Here is a 27,607-nt window from a genome sequence, read left to right as displayed (position 1 = left end):
TCATTTATTTTACCATTATATTTGGATTTCCTGTTACATACAGTCAGACCTAATTCCTAATAGGTATATCTTTAAAACCAAAATTTGTGTATGATTTAAACTTGTTTTAACTTGTTTTACCAGATGTTGTTAGCCCAGTTTCAGTTACTTTCCTTTTAAAATATTCTAATTTAATAATTTATTAATTTAAACTTATCACCAATTAAGTCCATTTTCCACTTCTATCCCTTCTGTCCAAATAATCAGGTTTTACTATTAGAACCATTTAAAATGTACTCATATGTATTTAAAGTGACAATCATAGGCAGTAAAGGGGGAAAATAATAATCTTTTGAGTATTTAATTCCAAATATATCAAAGAAAACTAAGATAAAGTTCAGAAGTTATGTTAGGTTTCATATTAAAAATGCTGCTTTTAGTTAATACATAATGTTGCCATTATATGATGAGAAACAAGAGAAAGACTGACTTTGCTGTTTGGGGTGGACCCTTTTACTTCGATGCAAAGATGGTATGTCAGAAACAGAACATAGAGGAAGACTCATAGATCTTAATCAGTAAATAACTAGTTCTGACTTCCAAACTAAGTCAAACTTAACACTAAGATTCAAACTGATCCCTGACCACTGACCATGACTAGTGTACAGTCAAAAACAGAGAAGTAAGGAAGAAAAATAATAAAAGTTGTGAGGTGTACTGATGCATACCAGTAATCCCAGAGATTCAGGAAGCTGAGGCAGAAAGATCACAAGTTCCAGGTCAGCCTTGACAACTTAGAACTTATATCAAAGTAAAAAATAAAAGGGCTAGGGACATAGCTTAGTGGTAAAGTGCTCCTTAGTTCAATCCACAGCACTGCCAAAATGATAAAAATTAAAAAAAAAAAAAAGTAAACAATGTGTTTACCTGTGCCTTAACCAAGAGAAAACACCTAGACTTTTCTTGCTGAAAAGATTACTAAGGAGCTGAATTTGCTTCTGCTTCCTAGAAAGAACACTTAGAATAAAAAGAAGTCCAAAAAATTCTAGACCAAGATTTTAAGGAATAAATTCATAAAATTATAAACTAAACTAAAATAAAAGTCCAAGATTGTCTATACAGAGAGTGGCCAGGCATATGCTTACTCATCAACTAGCAAAGTCAACTTACACTGAAAACTTTGTTTGCTTGGTGTAATAGCAATCAGTCCAATCTTATAAAAGGGATTTTCTCCAAAGAAAGAAAGCAAGTTAATTATCAGAGAAGGTAAAAATGATCTAAGAACTAGTTGCACAATTTTGTGGCACAAAATGAAAATAGAACACTTCTTACTGTTATATTACAGTTGAGTTTTATTACTGGCTGCTGACTATTCTGGGCTGTCTTGCTCTCTGCCTCAGCTCAGGGAATGGAAGTGAATAGCTTCAGAGATTTTACCATAGAGATCTAGATGTGTATATGGTCATTAACATGTACGAAAAAAATGTAGTGTCTCAAGTCAAGGTTAGCCCATAGGTAATAGAAAATTTATAGCCTCTTAGTGCCATGATTAGGCCACAGGGATTAAGAACTTCATGCATCTGTCTCCTCATCTTAAAAGTTGACAAATTATGCTAAGAACGAATTATAGGCTAAAAAAAAAAAATCAACCTTGAGAGCATTTAAAAACATTTAAAATCCATTTTTTAGTTCTGTGAAGCATATCATCTATGGCTGGAAGTATATAAGTTATATTCCTTTTAACTACTGTGAAGTCACAGAAACAAAGACAACTTAAGAGTCATGCCCAGAATACAGAATCTCTGTAATAAGATTAGACTGTCTTTTATTGTTTTTCTTTTCTTCTTTTGTTTTTGCTTCATAAACATATGCAAACACACAGCTTTTAAACAAGAAGCCAGTTGATTACTAGGAGAATAGTCTAATTTGATATAAATCGAAAAAGTATAAAGTATTTTTATTTATTACAAATATGTAGACTCAAAATTATCTTAACTGTTGCTATTCCTCAAGAGAATTTATTTTTACTAAGCCTCATTGTGGAAAACGAAAAGCAGAATGGTTTAGCATAAATTTAGCAGTTCTAAGCCAAGAAAACAGGTGACTACAATATTACCATACTACAAAGAAAATTATACCAACTAGTAGAGTTAATGTCAGGTTCTAAAAGTCACTCTTACATTTTAGGCTATTGACTGGCATTGGGCTGAGAATTTGGTAGTGGAAAGAACTCTTCAAAAAGGTTTCCACTGTACATTTTTTTTGTTTCTGTTTTATTTTGTGGTGCTGGGGCTTTGACCATGCTAGACAAACTCTACCACTGAGCCACTTTTCCAGCCCCCAAAACATTTCCTAATGAAGAATATAACCAATAATCACCTGGTACATGACTGTTATAACATTCTTTTTTCACTAATTTTTAAAAACCTGCAAAATGAAAAGTGAAAGTCTATGAAATGTAGTGTGCTCCTTTCCCTCCTTTTTCCTATAATAATCTCATAATGCCATTATAGAGCTAGAAACAAACACTAGATAACTTGAGAAGATATTTAACCTATTTTTTCTTACAAAAACTGACACTTTAATACACAAAATCTAAAATACACACAGAATATTAAATGAAGTAGTTTAAATTCAAATTGAGAATGCTTTTTATCTTTCAAACTGAAATACAACTATTACTTCGACTTATGCTTACATATCAAAAGCTGAAATGTTTACAAAGATGACACCTGAGGAAAGTTTGTATATTATCTATATGACTGAGAACCAGTTAAGACATTTTAAAAAGGCGAAAAAATCAGTTAAAAAAAATTTAGGTTTTGCAAAAAAGTTCTATTATAATGTGAACCTCTCTAATGATGAATTCATAGGAACACTGGTTAGGAAAAGCTGGCAGAACAAACGGCAAGGATAACCAACTGTAATTCTGGAGGACAGGTTTCTAACATCAGCCTTACAATTAAAATAACTATTGACAGTAGATTAATGGAATTAAGATCATATACACTAGAACCAGATGGCCATTGCAGGACTGTCAATTATTAGCTATGTGACTTCAAAGTCCATTTCTTAGGTTTCTAAGGTTCAGTTTCATCATATTTAAAATGAATAATCACAGTAGTCATTCCAGAGCTATTCTGAGTTAAATAAGATAATCCATGTAAGGTGCTTAGTACAATGCCTGGTGCAGAAGTTTTCACAGTAAATGGCTGGCATGAAACAATAGTTTACCATCACCACTACAGCAATCTTGAGCAGTTCCAACTATCTGGCCCTCAGTTTCCTTAGACGTAAAATACAGGGTTTGGGTTGGATAATTTCTAATGTCTCTGCCTATCTAAATGTGAAATTCTACAACATACTGGTATATCCAGGGTCAACTCTATTTCCAAAGAACACTTATTTTATATTTTTTACTATAGTGTGATTAAGAAAATGGTAATTTAAATGGTACAGAAGACTACTTTTACATCATCCTTTCCTTTTGAAATTAGTTATAATTACTACCATCATTAAAGCCAAAGTTATAGGTATTCTATATAATTCACAGGAAATCCATGATGCTCATCACATACTATCTGGTGACTACAACCATTCTGAATAACAAGTCCTAACAGGAATTTCAAGGTACATAATCACAGTGTGTATGTGTGTGTGTGTTTACTATAAGAACATTTCATATCTCTTAATAAACAGAAGAAATAAAGATCATGAAAAATATCAAATATACAGTCCAGGAAAAAGGAACAGCTGTTTAGAAATAGTTCACAATCTAAAGGTCTAACAAAACTCTTTCCACTGATAGTTTATAACTCAAAATTCTAATTATAGGCAAAATATTATTTCTGCAGAAACATTAAGATTTCTTTTTTTTTAGTGCAACACAAAAATACTAAAAGGTCTGAAAATTTTAATATGACAATGTCAAGATTAAGAAAACATCCCACATGTTTCCTAGAAGCAAACTATTGATATCCATAGACACATTAATTGTGGATCCACCCAATTACCTTCAGTAAAAAAATTTTTAAATCTCTGGGGAACTTTATTCTCAGGTATTTTAGTAATATTAAGAAATTTCATAAACCTTTTTAGTTTTTAAAAATAACTGTGTAATCACTGAAAAGAATTTATCAAAAATTTCAGAAACGGTGCATGAGCACAGATGGCAACAAACAAAATTTAGAAACATTTTTCTGCAGATGATGGAAGCACTAGGGGAAAAGAGTTCAGGCTCACTTCATTCAGATACTAGCACGCTAGGTCCTAATTACATTTGCTCATCAATTAAATGGCATGCTAGTTCTTAATGCACACACACGTCTATTAAAATCTGAAAACCTAATAAGATCTCAACCAGAAAACATGTTTAGAGGGCAACATCCATACCTTGTTTTTAATTAGCAAAAATGGGATTAGTATGTGGGTGTTTAAAAACAAAGATCTCTCTTACATTCATCATCCTGCTTAATTTCCCTTACAATCTCCACGCTTCATACTTAGCATAATTTCTAATCATTCAAGAAATATTAATTTTACCTTACAACCAGTTCAGCATGAAGTAGTTGTGTAAAATTCATGTCATAAAGTTAAATCTATACTATGTCCTTACCTTCAATATTTAGCTCAAAACAAATGTGGCAGAAGGAGAGTGTTTCTTTGTCTGTTCCCAGTTTACAAACACTGCAAATATTATCATCATCCAAATCAATGTTTACAAACTGCTCCTCTTCGTTCATACTGCCCCTATTAAGAAACAGGAAAGTTACACAATTTTGAGAACTTGCCATTAAGGCATGCAATATCTGAGAACTTCTAGGAAACAAGAAAGGTGATCTTCCCCACAGCCCCATTAAACAAGCATCGCCATACTTGTAGTTCAATATCATACTTTTATTATGGAAAAACACAAAGCTAAGCAAAAGCCTGGCCATAGGTGACACTACGTCCAATACCTCCTCCCCCGTATTTCACTGGGTTAAGGGGATCCGAGGGCAAGAGGTCTGCCGGTATTCCAGTCCTCTCCCTTCGTCCCCAGACCTTAACTAATCAGGCACAAGGAGCTTAGCGAGGCCTTTCAGCCTCCGGGTTCTGTCAACCAACGCTGTTAAAGGCAGAAAAAGGACTCTGCTCAAGACACTGCTTTGCCAACTTCACTGTGGGAACCTTAGATGTGTTTTGCTAACTTGGCGTAGCGAGGCTCCCATCGAAGGTCTGCGGCAGGGAAACGCACGTGGGAAGGTGAATACCCGGGGAAGGCGGCCAGCCCGGTCCCGGACGCCCGCACCCAAAGCCCGACGGCAAACGGTGAGGCACGGCAGGGGGGCCCTAGCCTGGGCGAGGGGTATCGGAGCCCGGCTGCCGGGAGCGCCCGTCCACTCGCCCCTGGCTTCCTCCCGAAGACTTCCGAGGGCCACGGCAGCGGGTCCGTCAGTCCCAGCGTCTCGGAAGCCGGGTCCCCACCCGGCCTCCAGCACTGGGGGCTCATGCCCGTCCCTCAGACAGCCGCGGATCCACGTCCGTCTTTCGGTCCTCCGAGGCACTGGGCGCGCAGCAGCGCTGAGGGCTACGGGATGTGGGGTTCGAGGGAGCGGAACGACCGGGACCCGGGCGCAGGAGGGGCGGGGGCAGGGCTGCGGGGTCTTTACCGTCCGGCTCCGTGGGCCGCCGCTGCCGTTCCGCGCGGCTTGGGCTCCTCCACTATTGTTTCCGGCCGCAGCGGAGGCGGCCCCAGCAAAAGCCGCCGCCGCACGCCGGGCCCCGCCCTCACCCGCCAGCGCCATGCGGGGCAAGCTGCGGGGAAGAAAGGCGCGGCGTGGGTAAAGCCGTGCGCTCGCACGACGGCCGTCGGGCCGCCGCAACCCTGCTACAGCGACGGCGCACCCGTGCCTTGAGTTTTATAGTGAATCTGCGTATCCTGGCCCTGGTTCCTCACCGTTCAGTGGGACGTGGCTCCTCACATCCCCCTCCTGGAAGTGCGTAGATAGATGAACCCGTTACTACCTCCCCCATCAGTGTAGTGGAAACTACTGCCCTGGGGCCCGAGCTGCAGCGAGCGGGGGTAGGAAAGTGACGGGTGAGTGGGAGAAAGGGACCGAGATGCGTGGGTAGTGGGACTCGATTGGAAATCAGGAGACTGAAGCGAAATACTACCACTGAACTTCCAATTAGATGCCCGTTGACTTACGTAATGAGAGAAAAGTTCGTATTTTATGTGTCTTGAGTAAAGCGTAGTTTAAGTACAGAAGATGCTTTGTTAAATATTATTTTTGATGGGGCGCCCCTTTCCCACAATATGGTACATTCCTTACAAACCCCAGGGTAATCCCGAAGTCCCAACTCCCTTGTTTAGGTGCCGCCCCTTTCTCAAACTCTGCTGGACTTTTAAATTTTTTTTTCTTTTCTTTTTTTTTTTTTTTTTAAGGTTACAGTTCATGTAATACTTGGGCGTACGTTTTTTATTGTGTGTTCACAACAGCCTAGGAAGGAAAAAACGGGAACTGTTCTCTCATTTTGCAGCCTACAGTGACTAACCTAAGTCGTCAGGGTTACATCCTGAGCTGGGATATGAACTCAAACTCAAGACCACTGCCCTTAATAGCATCACAAGCACCTGCTCGGTTTGCATTCACAAAAGGAAAGGGAGCTGGGTTGACATTTTACGTGTAAGTATGCTTGAACTGATAGAGGTAGTGGATTCCATACACTTTAGAAACATCTGGACCAAGCGGACACTTGATAAAAGTCTCAGCTACCAGAGAACAACATGGCCATCACCAGATATCCTGTTACAAATGCAGGATATTAGGGCCTACCCCAAATTTCCTCAAATCAGTCTGTTCAGTGTAACAAGATTCCCAGGTTATTCCTGTCCTCACTAAAGTTTGAAAGGCACTAACTGAAATAGAAACGTCTATGATTTTTTATTTGAATTTCTCATTGTAGGTCAACGTGACTGTAAATCTTTCATGCTGGATTTTATGTATCTTGTCAGTAAAAGTGATTTTTTAAAAAGTGATCGAATAAAAATTTTCCAAAAGTTTTAGTAATTTATTTCTTTTGAAGTTGTTTTTGATTCTTTTAGTCATCTCTTTTTGTCATTTTACAGTTCACTTGCTCTCTTTAAAACTGTCTTTTTTGAAAAAATTCTAGGTATAATAGATTTACAGAAATGAAATTTTCCCATTTTGAAAACACAGTTTGATGAGCTTGGACTAAAGAATATACTTAAGTAACCACCACCATAATCAAAATATAGGACATTTTCACAATCCAGAAATTCCTTTCTCCTCCTTCCTAGTCAAGCTCCCCCAATGTTGAATCTAATTCATATCACTAAAAATTTTTTTACTTTGTTCTAGAACTTCATGTATGTAAAGTTAAACTGTGTGTGTGTGTGGTTGGGGGGAAGGGACAGAGAGGGAAAGAGCTTTAAGTTTTTGGACTAGAACTGCTATGAAAGTTCATGTACAAATCGTTCTGTGTACTTAATGTTTTTCTCTTAGGTAAATTGTAGTATTGATAGGTCATAAGGTAAATATTTGTTTAATTTTACTTTCTTTTTTACAATTCTGGAAATTGAACTCAGGGTTTCACATTTGCTAGGCAAGGGCTCCCCCAAAACTATTTTCTGAAGTGGTTATATCATTTTACACATTGTTAATGTCTTCCCAATTAATTGATCTGTTGTCACTAAAAAAGATGAATATATTATCTCTGGTAACATTTCTTCTCCTGAAATCTACTTTCTCTGTTATTAATATAGACACTCCTGCTTTCTTATAATTGGTGTTTACTTATGTATTTTCCTATTCTTTTTAGTTTTACTCTCAGATGTCCTTTCATTAATGTATATTAATGTATATATTTTCATAGACAACATAGTTTTGTCTTGGTTTTTGTTTGTTTGTTTATTTGTTTTCTCAGTGCTGGGTATTCAACCCCAGGGCCTCACACATGCTAGGCAAGTGCTCTGATTTTTTTTTTTTTTAAAGTCACTCCAGTTGTCAAGGCTGTACTCCAACTCCAGGACTCAAGTAATCTTTCTTCCTCAGGCTCCCAAGTAACTGAGATTACAGGCATAAACTACCCTCTTTTGTTTTGTTTTTGTTTGTTTTTTAGGCAGTACTTGGAATTTTTATCAAGGGTCACTTTATTACTGATAAAGTGACCACATTTTGAGACAGGGTCTACATTACTGAGGCTGGCCTCAAACTTATGAACTTTCTGCCTTGGTCTCCCAAATCTCTGCGTTTACAGGAGTGTGCCACTGCGCATGACTCCTTTCCTCTCTTTGCCTTCTTTATATTAGCTGAGATTTTTTTTCTTCTTAGTATTTTCTCTCCTTTTTTAACTTTTTCATATATATGTGGATTATACATATATATAGGTATATAAATTTATTTATAAATGTATCCATTTATTTTTGGATTATTATAGGGTTTAATCCATTTTTTAAAAAATAATCATAGCCTACCTGAAATAATACAATACTTCATGTAAAATATAAGAAGCAATAGCATTTTTATTTTCTCTATTCTCACTTTTTATCATGTTTCACTTTACATATCATAGGCTACAAATATATTGTTATATTTTTCTTATTTGACTATCTTTTAAATACATTTAAAAAGAGAATGAAAATCTCTTATATTTACCCATGTATTACCAGTTCCAGTGTTCTTCATTCCTTTGTGTATATTCAGATTGATTTGTTATCATTTTCTTTCACCTGAAGGGCTTCCTTTATCACTTCTTGTATCATCAAGGTCTTTCAGATAAACAGAAGCTGAAAGAAATTATTATTTCTGATAGTAATAATTTCAGCTCTGTTCATCTAAAAAGACCTGATTTCACCTTTGTTTTCAAAGGCTATATTGTCTAATTATAGAATTCTAGAAATATAACTCCACCCCTTTAACCTTTTAATGATGTCATTCTATCTTTTTTGGGTTTGTACTGTTTCTGATAAGAAGTCAATAGTACTTCTTAACTTTTTCCCTTGTATTTGTCCTTTTGTTTATCTTTTTGTCTACTAGATTTTCTATCATTGTTATTGCTAATTTCATTATGATGCAGTTTGGTTGGTTTTCTTATATTTATCTGGTTTGGGGTTTTTTGAACATCTCAGATATGGGGTATTTTTTAAATCAAATCTAGGAACATTTTTATTTTACTTTGGGATTGCAGTTATACATATGTATGTTTGTGATCATCTCAGAGATTACTCAGGCTTTGTTTAATTTCTCAGTGTTTCCTCTCTGTACTTTAGTGACTGATCTTTAATTCTATAGTATCTAACCTGCTAATAACCCATCCAGTGAAATTTTCATTTCAAATATTATATTTTTCAAAAGTAGAAATTCCATTTAGTTCTCTTTGTTAGTTTTTATTTCTTTCTTTAGCATCTTCATGTTTTTCTTTAAACCATGAAATACATTTAAAATAGCTATTTTGGAATCCTTATCTGCCAATTCCATCATCTTCAACGCTGTTCCCTATTTCTGTGAACAGGTTTATTTTACCTCCTGGGTATTGGTATATTTTCTGGCTTCTTATCAGGTATGCTTTGATGGATGCTTACATTGTAAATGTGATATTGGTGTCCCAAAAGATATGCATACCCCAATCCCTGTGAATATGTTTATAACAGTAAAAGGTGAAAGTCCAGTCTAATCACATGAATCCTTAAAGAGCTTTTTCTCTAAGCAAGGTCAGAGCGATGCAGTAGAACAGGAAGTCAAAACAGCAGGAAACATTAGAGGGAATTGACCCTTTATTGCTCTAGGAGCAAAGACTAGCATCTACACCAGGAGAAAGACTTGCCTGTACTTTAGGCAAAGACTGACCTCTACCCAACAGCCAGCAAGAAAAGTTCTACCTCAGTTCCCAAACTGCAAGGAACTGGATTTAATCAACAATGTGAAAGGGTTAGGAAGCTCATTCCAATACTTTATCAACACCTTGACTTCTGCCTTGTGAAATTCTAAACATTCAACTTAACCACCTTATACTAGACTTCTTACCTACAGAACTGTGAAATAATAAGAGTGTGTTGTTTTAAGTCATTAAATTTGTGTTAATTTGTTATAGCAGCATTAGAAGGGTGTTGGGCTTTGTTTGGAGGTTATTATTCTAATAGTGATCAATTCTGTAAGTCTTGTTTTTATTTTTTATTTTTATTTTACTTATTTAGTGGTACTGGGATTTAAATCAGACCTTGCAAATGCTAAGCAAGCTCAGTCTACCACTGAGTCACATCTCCACCCCTTGAGCCTGTTTATAAATATAGTTTGTAAAGGTCTAGACTGTTGTGTTCTTGTAAGGATATTTTAGTCCTATCCTCAAGGAGTGGCTTCCTGGGCTCCTCTATTGTATACCACAGATGTTCAATAAACATTCTCCACTCTTGCTGAGTAAAATTCAAATGACTCACGCTCCTGTGAGTTTCAGTAGTTGTTCAGTTCACAGTTCCCCAGTAATTGCCCTTTCCCTTGTGGTTAATTTTTGCCCACCCTCTTGGAGACTTACCCCACACATGCATAGGTTAGTATTTCAGCCAAAGGCATAAAATTCTGAAAATTTCTATGTATAGTTCTTCCTTTCTAGCACTGTTTATTGCAAATTCCAGTCACCTCATACTCTCCAAACTTAACTTTTTTGTCCTCATCACAGTATTTCTTGGATATCCTTATATGGGCCATAGTCTGAAAATACCTCTAAGCATAAAATCAGTGCAATTGTAGGGCTTATCTCATTTCTTTCCTTTCTATTAAGAATCACATGTTTATATGGCCTGTGCTTTGGTGTCAAAAATTGGTGTTTGATATATTTTGACCAGTTTTTTTTTTTTTTTTTCCTGGTACCTCTTACTCCATCCTGGCTAGAATCCCTTGATCTTATGTAAATGGATCTTTTATCTGGTTTTTAAGTCCATTCCTTGGAATCCAATCTGAAACAAATGCAGATGACATACTCTTCTAAAAAATCATGACGACTTTGTGTCCTTCTCATAACAGTAATATTTAAATCTTTTTAGCATTTAGGCAGTTACAAAAAGCTTTCAAGTTTACTGTCTTTTTTAGTAAAGCCTCATTTATTTACTTGGATAGTCAAAAATTTTATCTTTAGCCACAATCCTTTCTAATCTAATTACTCAGTGCAGTGTGCAAAAAATGTGTCATAAAAAGTAAGGTGGTATACAAAGATTATTTGTATAATTAGTTCTTGATCTAATATAAACATTACCTTAACTTTTGGTTTATTTTAGCCAGGAATCCTTTCAGGTGCAAGTTAACAGAAAAACCATTTAGCAGTATCTGAATCAAGTGTGGGTTTATCTGTTTCACAGAACAAGATCAGGGGAACAAAATGCTGGCATTTGTCATTGTTGTCAAGACTACCCTCTCTGCACCTATTCTGGCTTTCCTTCCAGGCTACTCTCCTACAATTAGGCAGCATGTGTTCTTCCAGGGTAGGAGACAGGGATAAAAAATATGAGAAAAGCAGGGAAGGTAAGCTGCATCTCTCGATTTTGCCAGGATGGAAAGGTTTTCCTAAAAGAAGATAGTAGATTTTTGCTTATATGATCGCTGGAACTGTTGTATGACCTTTGGTGACAATGGTTTTGGGGAAATGAGTATCTTTTTCAGTTACCATGACACAAAGTAAGAGATTTTGCAAATAAGTCAAGAATCTCTGCTGAGAGGTCATACAATTTTCATGTCTGAAAATCACTTTTGTGTAATGGTGAATATCATTCTCTTCATCAAAGGTCCAAATCAAATGAATGAATGCTACAAAAGTTTCTCCAACCTTCTTACTTTTCTGAATTTCCATAACTTTTGCTGATGCTACTACTATTTTTGGTATTTTTTTCATGGCAGTGTTCATTTTTAAAGAAAATAATTTTGTATATTCAATGTATCCTTTCACTCATAACTCATTTCTTTGCTTCTCTCATGTGTTATCTTATTCTTTGCTGTTGGGAGACATACTGCTTCCATTGAACTAGGAAGATTGGCATATATAGACCCAGGCTTACAACTTTCTAGTACCATAACCTTAAAACTACTGGAAACTCAAGGTGTTTGGAAAATCAATTGCATTATCATTTCCACTTCCTCATTCCCTGTTTATCATGTAATATTTCAGTTCATTATAGTGAACAGATCATATTCCCTTATTCTGGAAGGATAATAATTGACGTGATAATGAGCAGAGACCTCAAATGGTTAAGCTTGGATTCTTGTGTCCCTGTCACATCTCAAGAAAAACTTCATCAAGGTATGCTGGTCCAAGGAGGATGGGTTATATGTGGGGCAGACCAGAGCCCAATCTATAGCCTAAAGCTCGGTAAACCCAGCTGACTTTTAGGGCCACAATAGATGTTTGTTACTGAAGCACTGAATTGTGGGTTGTTTATAGCAGCAATACCTGAGTGATACAGTGGGATTCTGAGTGGTTAAATTTAATTTGTTTAAGTTCATCCCTGAATTAATTACAGTGACTCCTACTTTAATTGGCCAGACTTGATTATTTTTCCACCTCTGCCCCCTCCCCAAATATCTAAAGTTAGATCAGGAATGAATGTATAGGGATTAAAATTCAATATTTTCATGTGGAAGGAGAGTTTCACCCAAAGAAAGTGATCATTGTTACCAGAGGAAGGATGTTGGTTTGAAAAGTAATAAGTAGGAAAAAAAATCTCTATGTCATAATCTATTCTGGTGGTCTTTATACATTAATTTTCATTGTTATGTTTTAAGTTAGATGTGCAGCAACTGCCTTATTCATTTGCATTAATTTTAGTACTCCTTAGTATCTCATGATTTTTGCTTGTATCATTAGGTTTTATGATTTGGATCTGGACTATTCCCCAAACACTCATATACAGGAGGCTTTGTCCTTAAGTGGCAGTATTCAAAGATGGGGTGATTAGATCATGAGGGTTCTGACTTCATCAGTGGATGAATCCTTTGATAGCTAAATGGACTACTAGGAGACAGTGAAGGCTTTGGAGGAGAATCCTACTTGGAGGAAGCAGGTCACTGGGGGTATGTCCTAGAAGGGTATTTCTTGGGCCCTGGCTCTTCCTAGCTGTCTCTCTGCTTCCTGGCTGTCATGAGCTGAGCAGCTTTCCTTCATGACATCCTTTAGCCATAATGTTCCACTTTGCGATCAGCTGATCACGGACGGAAACCTCTGAAAATGGGAGGTAAAATAACTCTTTAATTCTCTGTTTCCCCCCCCCCACCCCCCTACCCCCACTCAGGTATTTGTCACAGCAACTTAAATCTGACTAAAACATTAGGATTAGCTTTTGCTGCAATTAATATAACCCCCCCCAAAGAACAGTGATTTACATAGATAGGATTTATTTATTTGTTGTTCTGGGGCTCTAATCCAGGAGTGTTCTACCTCTGATTTATATCCCCAGCCCTTTTTATTTCTTAATTTGAAACAGGGTGTTGCTAAATTACTGAGGCTGACCTCAAATTTGTGATCCTCTTGTTTTAGTGTCTTGAATAGCTGGGATTACAGGTGTGCACAATTGTGCCCTGCCAAGACTGTTTTTTCCTCTTGCTTTAAGCCTAGGTGTGGGCAGTCTGGGTAGGTATGGTGACTTTGGTCCACAGTCCTCAGGTATATTTGTTGCTTCTAGTTTTCTGTGCAGCCATCTCTGGTTTTGTGGGTCTCATTTGTGTGTGCAAGTAGTTCTTTTCATTAGAAATTTTTGGTGCTGGGGATTGAACCCAGAGCCTGTGCATGTGAGGCAAGCACTCTACCAACTGTGCTATATCCCCAGCCCCTAGAACTGCATTCTTAACAGCAGTGTGTGTGTGTGTGTGTGTGTGTGTGTGTGTGTGTGTGTGGCGGGGGGGGGTGGGCTGGGAAACTGGTAAAGAACATATACCAGTTGCCTTTTAAGGATATTTCTCATAAGCTGTCACATAATTTCTCTGACTAGCTGAAAAGGAGACTTGAGATCATGACTTTATTCCAGGCATCCATATGTCCAGCTAAAAATCAGGGCTTCTAAAAGAGGGAGAACATGGATATTGAAAGAGACTATAAGCTATCTCTGCTGCAGTGCTCAACAAATTGTTTTCACATGAAGGTGTGAGTGAGTGAATCAATATTAAAATTAAAATTGGTTAATAAAGAATGAAGACTTAATTTTCAATCATAGATTCAATATCACCTTAATGAATTTGAGGTTAAAATACCTATTTAAATTACTTCTCAATTTTAATAAGAAAGCAATAAATGTTTTAGAATTTCTTTTTTATTTTCATTTGACTTGAATAGTGTGGTAGGCTTATTTCAGTTTTGTTGATCCATTTTCTAAAATTCTAATCCTTCCATGATTCTATACAGGGAGTCAAGTGCTGCTCTTTTGAAATCCTTAATGCTACAGAAAATATCACTGTTAAAATTATGACTTTTCTTAAGCTTAGACAAGCATCCCTTGGAAAGTTGGGGATACAAATATTTGCATTAAAGGGACTTACCATTTATAGTTTTAGTAATGCTGACATTATGAGTAGGCTGTCTGCTGATCCATTATCCTGTTGTATAAGCAGAACAAACCAAACCTATTTCCAGACTGTGGATAAATTCAGTGTTGGCATTTCTGGGTAAAGATTGGAAGTTAACTGCCTTGCTATTGATTTCTTTCTTTTCCCACTGGGGACCAAATCCAGTCTTTAGTAATGTGTACAGTTCCCACTGTTATGTTCAAGGTGATAAAAGGGAAGTTTAGGGTTGATGTATCTGAAGTTAGAAGAGGGTCTGTTTCATAATATTTTACTGGAGGTTTATTTTCTATTTCTTTGTACATCAAATATCTGGGTGTGGAATATTTAAACTAGAATTGAAATCCAGACATATTTCAGAGTTAACTATTGGTGTGTACCCATTGATTTAGACATGAAATTTAAGGTTTTATTATAGTTCAGAAAGATTTGTTGGTGAGAGAAGATAACATGAAAGGGTAAGTGAAAAAGAAGTGAAAAAAAAAATGTTTTTGTATTTTGAATTTCTAGAACAAATCATACCTTTTCAAAAAATTAAATCAATTAAAATTTAAATAATTTTATTCAATAAATCATATATTCAAATGTATATAAAATGTGAGATTTTGTGTCAGGTGTTATTTATACAGAAGAAAGAAAAAAGAATTTTTTTTTCCTAGGGAAATTTGCCACTTTTTGTAAGTGATAGGCATTAAGTAATGACATTTGGAATGGAGTTTTTAATAGCATTGAAATACACTGCATTTCAATTGCTATAACACTGTAAAGATGTCTAAGTAGCACACTGACAAGTAACATTGTTATTTTCCTGCTTTTTTTCAGTGTTTTGTTAAATCTTACATGTTACATATAGAAATAATTCATTATCTATAATATGGGAAGAAGTGATCAACAAATAGTATAGCTAGATAGAAGTAAGAAGTTCTGATGTGCTATTGCACAGTAGCATGACAAAAGACAAGAATAATATACTGTATTTCAAAAAGCTAGAAGAAAGGATTTTCAAAATTTCTCTTATAAAGAAATGATAGATGCTTGAGGAGACAGGTTTGTCTAACCTGATGTACTATTATACTATGTATGCATGTATCAAAACATCACATGGTATCCACAAATATGTAGAATTTTTATGTTTATATGTATGAGTTAAAATATATTTAAATTTTAAAGGGGGGAGTTCTATCATCCTATTTTTTTTTTAAGCCTGGAAAATATAAGGTTTAAGAACTAAAATATCTTAAGCTATTTGGAAAATAAGTTTCTTAAGAGTATTATATCCTTTTTGGTCATCTTTAAATGTATAGAATATACTTTCTGTAGTAACTAAATTTCTGTGTTGGAGTAAATAAGTTTTTATAAACAAAGACTTAGAAAATCAGTGACTTAATGAACAAGGAGATGATCTCTTGGTCGAGGACTGGTATTCCAGGTTGGTAGCGGCTCTTCTGTACATGGAGATGTAAGGATTCTTTTGTCGTCTTCTAGGACTTTGGGTGCAAGTTCAAGTCTTGGCTATTACATTCATATTTCAGCCAGTGTGAAGGAGAACAGTGTAGAGGAGGCAAAACTGTCTTAAAGGCTTCAACCCTGAAGAGATGGGTGCATATCAAACTCAGGTTTCCTTGCTGAGCATGATTACATGAGTGTACAAGAGAGACTGGGAAATGTAGCCTAATTATGGGCCCAGGAATGAAGAGTGGATGAATTTTTTTGGATGGTCAGCTGTCTCTTCCATTGTCTACAGTTCTGACTACCAAGTTTCTATGTGTATCTTTCTTTTCACACTTATTTTTTTTTTTTCTCCAAGGAAGACACAAATGGCACTTTTACCCCGTCCCCAAAAGAGACAACTCAAAGTTCCATCTCCTAACTGCATCCAGCCCAAAGTCCACAATGCCTGGGTGATGTTCACTCCTCTCACTCAGGTTCCCATGTAGCTCCTAGTTGTCTGGTAACCTATCAACTGAAGGCAAGATACCTTCCTCTCTATTTCACTCCTCTCTCTCCTCTAGAATAAATGGTGGAATGGGCACAAGGCAAGAATGAGAAATAGAGCAAATCACTTGTCCACACCACTGATAGAAACCAGCTCTAGACAGTAGTCTCAAAGACCTCCATCCTGGTGGTAGAGGACATTTCTTGAGTGGATCCTGTTTCTGTTCTCTGAAAGGACCTTTGTCTGTTATTTCTCTTCACCACATCTGAAAAGGGGTTTGGGATTTGTTACCATCAGAGGTTGCATATTTTGCAGGTCACTTTATAGTCCTGTAGAGTCATGGCTATATGGTTCTTAGGCTCTTCGATTCTTCAACAATTTCCTTAGTTATAGTACGCTCCTACTTTGTTTACTTCCATTGTGCTGTTAAGTACAACCCAAATTCTTTCTAGATATCTTCTACACAATATTTCAGTTGTGCTTTTATGTTTTTATCCTGCCATGCTCTATTTTAATGGTGGCTGTCTGAATAATAAGGCAAGACTTTTCTTTATTTGGAATCCAGAATCAGCTTTTTAGATGGAGGAATACTTAATCTTTTTCCTTTTCCTTTTCAAATTATTGTCATTTTCTTAGGATATCTTCCCTTATCATTCCATGTAAAACTTCCATTTGGATTCCTGCCTTATCCTGATTTTTTTTTCAATACCACCTCTTACACACACACACACACACACACACACACACACACACACAAAATATTCTTTATCTGTCTTCCTCCTCTGGAATATAAATTCACTGAGGGTTGGAAGGTGTATTTTATTTTCTGAAATCTCCCAAAGAAAGAGAACAGTGACTTCTGCAAGGTGAATTCTCGACAAATATTTGTTAAATAAATGAATGATTTCAGAGTGCTGACTTCACAATCTGCTACATATGGTGTAAGTTAACTGTGCAAATACTGCAGGGTATAGCCGATGATTTCTCTCCCATGGAAATAGAATTCCCGCTTTGTTCATTTTGTAGAGTAGGGCAAAGGAATTGCATCTTTGTCTTCTCTCTGTTCTCTAGTCATAGCTATTCTGTACAGGTTATGGAAATTCCATTCTTCTGTGTTGGTCAAGAGAAGCAGTCTTGGCTAGTGAGAAGTAAGCAAAAGTATGGTAGTGTGGAGGACCTCTGAAAAGAAAAAAAAATCTACTCATTCCCTTTCTCTCTTGTTTGGTTATATTTCATTCTTGCAATGAAGTGATATTACAACTTCTGTAGTCATTTTATGATCATGAAGGCAGACATTGCTAACATAGTGAGATTGAAAGAGTAGAAAGAAAAAGCTTGGACCCATAATACATAATTGAATCATTACACCAACTTTGAAATTACTTCTTTTTAAATTGAGATAATAAATGTCTACTTCAATTAATCAATTTTTGGTCTGCTATTCTTTTATTTGTTGATTGCGGGTGGAAACATCCTAACTGGTACAGGCAGTATTTTTAGTAGGGGCTGAGACTAGGTGGTTACCGTACTTCTATTCATTCAACTACTATCCACTTATTCATTTATTGAATAATTTTTTGACATAGCAATCTTTATGAAAAATCTATAGGTAAAAAGACTAATAAGATAGTTTATGCATGTCCTCATTGTTGGGAAAACAAACAAATCATCATAAAGTTATCTGTCTGACACACTATCATCACAGAGCAAGTGCTTAGTAGTATCCAAATTTAGTGTAACTTGAAGGATTGCTAGTCTTTTAGGAATATCAAGATAGACATAGGTAGCTTATCCTATCATCTCTGCCATGGATGTATATGGATTTGACTGTCATTCAACATTTGAGGGGGCTGTCTTGCTGCCACAGAAGGGTTGATGCCTATGTAGGTAATTGTGGTTATATGGTTTAGTTCTTCTAGATTCAAAGATAAACTCAGGTGAAAATTACAGGGTAAAATAGAGTGGTTTACTTTTTCTTTGACATTCCCCATAGACCATTCTTAAACACCCAGAAACTAGAAGTGACTCTGGTTAGAATGCATGAATTGATTTGTAGCTGCTTATATACGCTGCTGTAGACTCTTAGTAAATTTTTGTGTGCCTGGAAAATAATTTACAATTGTGGATAGTTAAAGATTTCAATTTCATCATAAGAGAAACTAGTAATTTTTTGTTTAAAAAAAAGCCCTTCATCATCCACAATTAGCTATCTAGTCATTGATATATTGCACCATTTTCTTTGCAAAGCTGTTCAATGTTTGCAAAAAAGTAACTACTGGATGTACCAAATGAGTATGTGGGCTTTATACTTAGAACTAGAAGGGAAGTTGAATGTACCAGCTCTTTTTTTTTTTTTTTTTCATCATTTAAGTTCAAATGACAAATGCTCAGCTGAATCTTAATCTCTTAAAAGTATGTCATGTAATATTAGATTCACTGGCCTATTTTTAAATATTAGGCTTATTAACAGTTTATGTAGTGAAAAGTTTTATCTAGAAACTTAAGGAAAAGTTGTGACAGGGTAGTACTGTGATTTCTGAAAACTTACCAGGTACATTTAATTTATGAGCAATTTTTCAGTCCCTTTATGTATTTAAAGTTTGTGTCAAGTACTTTTAACTCTAAGTGTCTCTATTTCTCTGTTGAAAAGTGATGTTAGCATTTCCGTTCTTTGTTTCTCTCTATGCTGTGATTACCAAGTTGTCTTATGGCATTTAACCATTTCCTTTGCTTTTTGTTTTTTTGTTTGTTTATTTTGTGAAATACGATAGGTAATGGCTAGGGGAGTTAACTAGATAGAGTGGAGAAATTATGATATTCACCTTTGACACATATAAACCATTAGTTTAGAAGGGGTAACCATTTATGATATCTGTAGGGAAAAAACCCCAGAAGATTGTAAAAAAATGCAGACGAAATAATGCTAGCAGCCCTGCCTGTACCAAACCATATTTTTGATTTTTTTTTGGTACTTTCCTCTAAGGAGATCAAAGATACTTCATATATTCCTTATGTTTGTGACATTCTTATGTTGTACCAGAGCAGATGACATCTCTGCTTTATACTGTGGCATTAAAGAGTAACTTCGAGTAACTTATCTATGGTGAGAGATATAAACATGACTCCAAGAGCAGCAAATGCCCCATTAATCATGAAAGGCAAATCCATTCCCCACCGCTCTGTATGAGGTATTTGTGTTGTGGACTGAGTTATTGCAATGCCCAGCAGGGTATCTCTAAAAATTCTGACTCACAGGACTTCCACAGGGCATATTCGGCATCAGATTCTATTAGAAGCTTCTAGGGCAGGAAATGCAGCTTGCCCAAAGGGCAGCATCAGGCCTTGCTCCTCAGTAAGACTTCTTTCAGGAATCCTCACGCCACCCAAGAGGCTAATTTCTGGCTGCCAAGTTGACAGTTCAGTGCAAGGAGATGAGACACATATATCCATCTTGGCATAAAAACCTCCTTTCTCAGAAAAGTTTCTCTCTTATAACAACACTTGAGGTGTCAATTCCAGAGTCCTTGAAAGCAGCCTTGCTATAAGGGTCATTGCACTCAGAGAGCCCAAAGCTATGATTTCCCACCAGGTATTTATAGTTCATATATAGATTCTCTCCTGCCAGATGCAATTTGTCATTTTTTATCATAAGAAATATTGGTGCCTAGTAGTACCACTTCCAACTTACCATTTTCAGATTTCCAGGGAAACAGTGCTATAAAGTTAACTCAAGGTCAAGCTTGTTCATCAAGGACAAATATTCTGTTAATCCTTTACCCACAGTTATTCAGTCTCTTTTGTACTCTTAGAATGTTCTGAGACTCAGCAGATGAACTTATTCATTAAATGACACATTTCTTTGGACCTTGAGAAAAAAGAAGTGGGTGACATTCAATTCTATAACTAACAAGAAATATTTCCCAATATTTTTGTCTTAAATAAAATTTTGTAATATCATACAGGTAGTCAACTACAGGTAGTGAAAGTTTTAATTCTTGGTAGTAGAGGAAAGAACCTCACTGTTGGAAATTTCCACTGAGTTGAAACATTGTGATCCTCAGTGAAACAATCTCCCATGTATAATCTTGACTCTGCATTCATATCTAAAAATATACAGGGAGGACAGATCTTTCTTGGTAGACAGGAAATATGGCACACCCCAACAGAATTTCTCCCAATTTAACTTTTTTTCCATCAAAATGCCTTGTGATTTTTAATAACTGAAGTTTATAAAATGTACATCTCTCTCAACCGCTGTACATTTTAAAAAGTTAAAATGGTATGTATTTTTGAGATAAAATTTGCATGTGGTGAAATGCTCCGATTGTTAGTCTACTATTCAATAACAAATTAATGCACTATTACCTTTACAATCAATGTAAACCACATCATTGCCCATACCAACGTAAACCACACTTGTGTCAAAATATAAACTGTTTTTATCACTTTAGCAAATTCCTTGTTAATTACTTGGGCCCCACCCTGGGATAATTTTTCTAATTTCTGTCACTATCATTTAGTTTTACCAGTTTTGAAATTCACTTAAATGGAATCATTAAATGTGTGCTTGCTATGGATTGGGTAAGTGACCCCTGAAAGTCCTGTGTTAAAGGCTTGATCACTAAGCTGTGGCTCTAGTAGGAAGTGAGGGAACCTTGAAGAGGTAGGTCTAGTAGAAGGGAGTTAGGTAACTAGGGGCAGGCTTGGGAAGCGGATCTTTGAGCACTGGCTCCTTCCTCTCCTTCACTTTCCAGCCACAATGAGGTGAGGAGCTCCCTCTGCTAGTGTTCCCACCAGGATGTTCTACCTTAGGGAAGTCAAGCCCTTGTTCCAGAGTGGTGGACCCAGGCAGGCTGGAGTGCAGGTGGCAAACACAGGCTATGTCCATGGGGAGCCCACCATGCTGATGCGGGCCTGAAGCACAGTCAGCCAGGGCAGAAGCAAGTCAGGACACATCTACCTGTTGCACTGAGGCAGTCTGACCTGGCTGGGTGCGGACACCTGCTGCACACAGCACCACAGTCCTGAACCCCTGAGCATCCACGATCCCATGACGTCCACCTGCTGCTTCTCCATGAGCGGGGAGAAAACAGAAATGGGGCAGACCAGAATGAAAGTTCACACTGAAGGGTTAATCAATAGCATTAGTACTTTTCCCAACTCTGATCGACATAGATTTTGACCCATAGTGTTAGCAGTTTTCCAAACCCTAATTAGTATACTTTTGGACCAATAGCATTGACCTAAGTCCTATGTAAACCCCTAGACTGGCACACTTAGGTGGCAACACTTATGGGGGTTCCCTTTTGACATTGGAAGAGTTCTGTTTCTATTCTTCATGATCGAATAAATCCTATGCCTTTCACTCTTGCCTTCTTTTTTTCATTTTTTACACTGCTATTGTGTGTACCAGTGTATGTATGTGTGTGGGTGTGTGTGTGTGTGTGTGTGTGTGTGTATATATATATATTTTTTTTTTTAAACTGGGGATTGAACTCAGGGGCACTTGACCACTGAGCCACATTCCTAGCCCTATTTTGTATTTTATTTAGAGATAGGGCCTCACTGGGTTGATTAGTGTCTCACTTTTTTGCTGAGTCTGGCTTGGAACTTGCTATCCTCCTGCTAGCCTTGTGACCTGTTGGGATTATAGGTGTGTGCCACTGCACCCAACTATAGAGTATATTTTGAAATAATATTCAGATATAGAATAAGTATAACTTGTTCCAATTAGGATCCTATTATTTTGGTTGTACATGATGTGGAGTTAAATATGTTGTATATTTATAGATGAAGATAGGAAAGATATGTTCAGTTCATTCTACTGTCTTTCCTATTACCATCCCTCCTCTCTTCCCTTCATTCCCCTTTATGTAGTCCAATGGACTTCTAATCTTCCCCTCTCTTGTGAATTGGCATCCATATATCAGAGAGAACATTCTGCCTTTGTTTTCTTGGATTGGCTTCTTTCACTTAGCATGATAGTCTCTAGTTCCATCCATTTACTAGCAAATGCCATAATTTCATTCTTTTTTATGGCTGAGTAATATTCCATTGTATATACATACCACATTTATTGAAGGGCACCTAGGTTGGTTCCATAGCTTGACTACTGTGAATTGAGCTGCTATAAACATTGAAGTGACTTTGTCTCTGTAGTATGCTGATTTTAAGTCCTTTGGGTATAAACTGAAGAGTGGGATAACTGGGTCAAATAGCAGTTCCATTCCAAGTATTCTTTCTTTTTTTGTTATTTTTTCATTTTTACAGACTGCATTTTGATTAATTGTACACAAATGGGGTACATCATTTCATTTCTATGGTTGTGCACAATGTAGATTCATACCATTTGTGTAATCATACATGTACATAGGGTAATGATTTCTGTCTCATTCCACCAGTTTTCATACCCCCTCCCTCTAATTTCCCTCTACATAATCTAAAGTTCCTCCATTCTCTCACCCCTCACCCCCAACCCCCATTATATATCATCATTCACTTATCAGGGAAAACATTCAGCCTTTGGTTTTTGGGGACTGGCTTATTTCACTTAGCATGATATTCTCCAGTTTCATCCATTTATCTACAAATGCCATAATATTATTATTCTTATGCGCTGAATAATATTCCATTATGTATATATACCACAGTTTCTGTATCCATTTATCTGTTGAAGGGATCTAGGTTGGTTCCACAATCTAGCTATCTCCATACTGTTTTCCATAATGGTTGCACCAATTTGCAGCCCCACCAGCAATGTATAAGTGAACCTCTTTCCCCATATTCTCACCAACATTTATTGTTACTTATATTCTTGATAATTGCCATTCTTACTGGGATGGAATCTCAATGTAGTTTTGATTTGCATTTCTCTAATTGCTAGAGATGTTGAGCATTTTTTTCATAAATTTTTTGACCATTCATATTTCTTATTCTGTGAAGTACCTGTTCAGTTCCTTAGCCCTTTATTGACTGGGTATTTGTTTTCGTGGTGTTAATTTGTTGTCACTATTGTCATCTGCTGTCACATGAATTTCATTCTTCAGATTTGTGAGAAAAGAACCTGGAAACAAGCTGGCATTGAGCTTCTGGGGTCTGGTGCAACACTGGAGGGCACAGCCCACCATTTAGAGCTGCAACACAGAACTGCAATATGCTGCTGGATAGTAGCAGAGAAGATCTGGCTTTGCCAGCTGTGACCCTAGAAATTGTTGCCAGTAGGCCTGCTGTGATTAGCTGCTAACACTAAAGGGGCACACTCTGTTGAATACCACACCCACCAGCAGAAGTGGAGAATGGAGTTTTGTATCAAACTCCAGTTTCATTACCAAAGTCTCAAAAGCAATGGAGATAGCTGACCAGGGAGACTGAAACTTCTAAAACTCTGAGCCAAAATAATCCTTTCATCTTTTTAAATTGATTATCTCAAGTATTTTGTTATAGTATTCTTTTGAGTCTGTTTTCTTTTGCTTAGTATTAACATTTTTCTGATTCATCTGTGCTATTGTATGTATCAGTGTCCAGCCACCAGCATGTAAATATACTATAGTTTGTTTGTTTGAAACCTGATTTTGGATAGTGATGTTATTTCCAGTATACTTTCTTGTGGGGGCTATCTGTGCATTGTGGGATGTTTAGCAGTATCTCTGGTTTCTGCCTACTAAATGCCAGTGCATGTCCTCAGTTGTGACTACCAAAATTATCTCCAGCTATTGCTGACTGTCCCCTGGGTAACAGACTCTGCTCCGCATCTCCAATTAAGAAAGACTAATGTAGAATTTATCCTAACAACACATCCATTTCAATAGCTAAGGATCTTTTCTGAGCTCTCTAGACTTCAGCTGACCCAAGAATGGATTGAAAACTTTAGACTGCCATGCACTAAAGAATATTGACTAGAATCACCTGATGACACAACATAGATTAAATTAAAATTAGAATATGCTTCAGAGGGTAGGTCAGGAATGAGAAAAGTAGCAATTCATTTTGTTAATGTCAAGTTAGTGTTGAAGCATTTCAAACAATGATTTATTATGTTCTTTTCTTTGTAAAATAACATATGCCATAGTTTTCCAAAGAGAGACCTTAATCCTTTTAAAAATCTAGGAAACTTTTTAAAGTATCATTTTTATACCTTTATAAAGCATCATTTTTATAGGCCCCTAAAGTCATACATGCAAAATAGGCATTTTATTTTCCCTTAATTGAACTTAATTTCTGTTATATGCCCTATTTCCTTAATGGTATTAAAAAAAACAACAACTAAATCTAGTCATTTCCAGGTGAATTTAGCTTTTGTCATGCTTTCTTGATCACTTCAAGATTTAAACCATGTCCGTTCTGGAGTTTACCTTTCTCTTCTTCAAGGTGATATTCCTGGTTTCCAGTTTAATTTTTGAAAGAATGGAGACATGGGAGTGAGGGTGGTCTTCTAGGGAGTTGGCCGTGGTATTTGTCATTCTTTCAAATCTTCTACCTCCTGAAGTCTCTGAGATTATAAAAGTCTCATGCTTGCATTTGGTTTTAAATTCAAGTCCTTTTCAGCCATATCTTCCAAGTAAATTCTAAGCCCTATTTGTGGAAGTAGGAAATGTTTATTTGTCCACTTCTTACTGATGAGTATTAGGTACAATCAGAGCTCATCAGAGGTCTCTTTGTCCCTTCATGTCATTGCAGAGTTATGTCTAAATATTGGCCCAAAGTCAGTATTATTTAGAGCCCCTTACTACCACTTCTGCCCTGATGCTGGAGTACCAAGTTAATGCAGTAGACCCAAAGCACCAAACTCTTCTCTAACCTTTCTCCCCAGGACAGGGTTAGTTTTCAGTTATTCTTGCATATGCATATAAGCCTTTTGCTGCTGCTCCATAAATTCTTCACATCCTATTGAAAAGGATCTTACCTGCTGGATACTGGCGCTTGCGTGGAGAGAAATGTGACTTTTTTCTTTCTTCTTTTTTTTTTTTTTTTGCGGTGCTGGGGATTGAACCCAGGGCCTTGTACTTGCAAGGCAAGCACTCTACCAACTGAGCTATCTCCCCAGCCTGTGACTTCTTTCTGCAAGTATTCTTCCAATGTCTTTGCTGTCCTAGAGCATTGCTTTTGAGCTGAAAGCAAAGAATATGCCATCCTTTTATTCTGTTTTGCAGTAATGTTTCCTGAGTTAGAAAATGCCTCTGAAAAGGGATGAGGAAATTGTCTTAGGGCCACAAGAAAATAACCATTATGACAATTGAAAAGAAACAAACACACACTTCATCTTTTTGTCATTTGACATATGACACAGTCCTTCCTTTCTTTTTTCCTCCAGAATTAATCAGATTCCAGCATCTTAGTTTTATGATTTGCATCCAGCTCTTCTTTTCCATTGCCATGGCTACCCTCTTCTACTCACATACCCAACACTTTGCAAAAGCCTGCCAGCTAGGCTGTAGTCCTCACCTCTCTTCGTGCATCCTACACACTGACTTCATGTGAGTCTTTCTAATAATAGTACAAAAGCCTTCAATGGAACCATATTGTCCTGAGATAAGTTACACTGACGTGCTCCATAATCAGACACCAACCTGTTTTATAAAATTGATCTCTAGTTTATTTGTGTAGAAGCAAGACCTGAGGGCTTACTATGTTCCAGGCATCATGCCAGACACTAGGGAGTGAATGAAAGATTTCAGTCACTGTGACTCAAAGATTTTCATAGTTAGAACTGTGATCTGAGGACCTAAGGAAACAGTGGGAGTTCTAATTACTTTGCTAGGTTTCATGCCTGTATGCATTTTTATAGTTTGGTCAGGGCTGGTGAAGAGAAAAGTCTGGAAATAGATCCCAGGGAAGGTGAAGAGGAGGTGTTAAGAGAGAGAAGGAACACTGTGTTTCAGGCATGGTTGGCCAGCATCAATAAGCTATGGAGGCAAACCATATTAGGGTACCCGGAGTAGTATTTGTTTTTTGTTTGATGACCTGAACACACTTTGTATTGGAGAATTCCCTGTTTCATTGAACAGAACCCATCAGCATTGTAGAAAGTTAAGATGCCAGTGTGAAGCTAGGACTTGACTTAGACTCCATCCATTAGGCTTTAAATTGAGGGTAGTGATTCCAAATGTCATGAACCACACAACTCATTATGGTGCTCCTGGCAGTGGCAGACGGAGCTACAAACCCTTTGCAGGGGCAAGAGTAGTACTGCTATGCCCACCGTCAGAGGTTCAGCAGTGCAAATTCAAGTTTCTGGGTTCAGAGGGAGGGGTGGTAGAGTTTCCACTGGGCCACTTCTGTGGCTTGATTTGAGACATTTTTTTTATTTAGATTTTGCTGTATAATAAGTTATCCCAAAAACTAAGTGGCAATTTACAAAGGTTATCTTTTTGATGAAATTTTAGACAGGCTTCTTTTTGATAAGGTGTCAACTTAGGCCTATAAAAATTGCAGATTCTCAGTGCATATGATTTTGTCAACTCCACATTCCACCCCATGCACGTGCATGCAGATACTCACACACTGAATGACTTGAATAAACACCAACATACTTTCCAGTTCAAAGTCACAGCCATACAGTAGAATGACCCTGGACCCCTTTAGGTGTCTACCTGAGAAGGCTGAAGATTGCCAGAAGTACTGTCCTAGCCTAAGCCTGGTTAATAGACAGATGGGACCTGAACTCCAGCTCTTGCAGCACTTTCCCTAGGAAGTTTGCAATTATGGTCATTCTTATCCCCCTTTGAGATGTATATCTTCTGTCACCCATAACTGTCTTCTCAGGGCTGAGAGCTAATCTCTTTGAAATGCAAATATTAAGGAAATAACTCCTGCTCAACTTCCCAGCCATTTGGGTATCTTGCTCTAAGACCACGGTGTGCTATCCTGAAGACAAAAGAAGTTTGCCTCCCCTCCAATTAAACAATTAACAAACTAAGTCTCTGCCCATTTCCCTCCTTCCCCTATTTCCTCATTGTCCTTTTTGAAATGCTCAGTTACCCCTTCACAAATTGCAGTTGAACTCATTTTATGCTGGACTTTCTTCCCCTTGTGATGGTTTTATCTTTGACACATGTCAACTCAAAGCTCAATAGCCTGTTTAGCTCATGATTCTGTGGAAACAACAATTTGAACTGGTTTTATCTGAGTAGCTCTGGGCTCACTCATGTGTTTG

At 37.1% G+C, this 27,607-nt stretch overlaps 1 protein-coding gene across 2 annotated transcripts in view; it reads right to left on the bottom strand.

Annotated features, from left to right (window-relative positions):
* The window catches only part of LOC306638115 (protein EURL homolog), a 31,732-nt gene extending 25,739 nt beyond the window's left edge, over window positions 1-5,993 (bottom strand). The window contains exons 1-2 of one of the 2 annotated variants that reach the window (XM_079101229.1): window positions 5,918-5,993; window positions 4,595-4,728 (exon numbers count right to left, since the gene is read on the bottom strand). In XM_079101229.1, coding sequence (XP_078957355.1) covers window positions 4,595-4,721 — 127 coding nt within the window. In that variant the 5' untranslated portion in view covers window positions 4,722-4,728; window positions 5,918-5,993. Of the gene's footprint in view, window positions 1-4,594; window positions 4,729-5,630; window positions 5,763-5,917 lie in introns of those variants that run through there. The other variant, XM_079101230.1, reaches the window with a different exon arrangement.
* Between the last annotated feature and the right edge of the window lie 21,614 nt (window positions 5,994-27,607).

The sequence above is a fragment of the Sciurus vulgaris genome, assembly GCF_902686455.1.
Source record: "Sciurus vulgaris genome assembly, chromosome: 10".
Lineage (NCBI taxonomy): Eukaryota > Metazoa > Chordata > Mammalia > Rodentia > Sciuridae > Sciurus > Sciurus vulgaris.
Note: the sequence above shows the minus strand (reverse complement) of the source record. Positions and strands in the feature narration are given on the sequence as shown.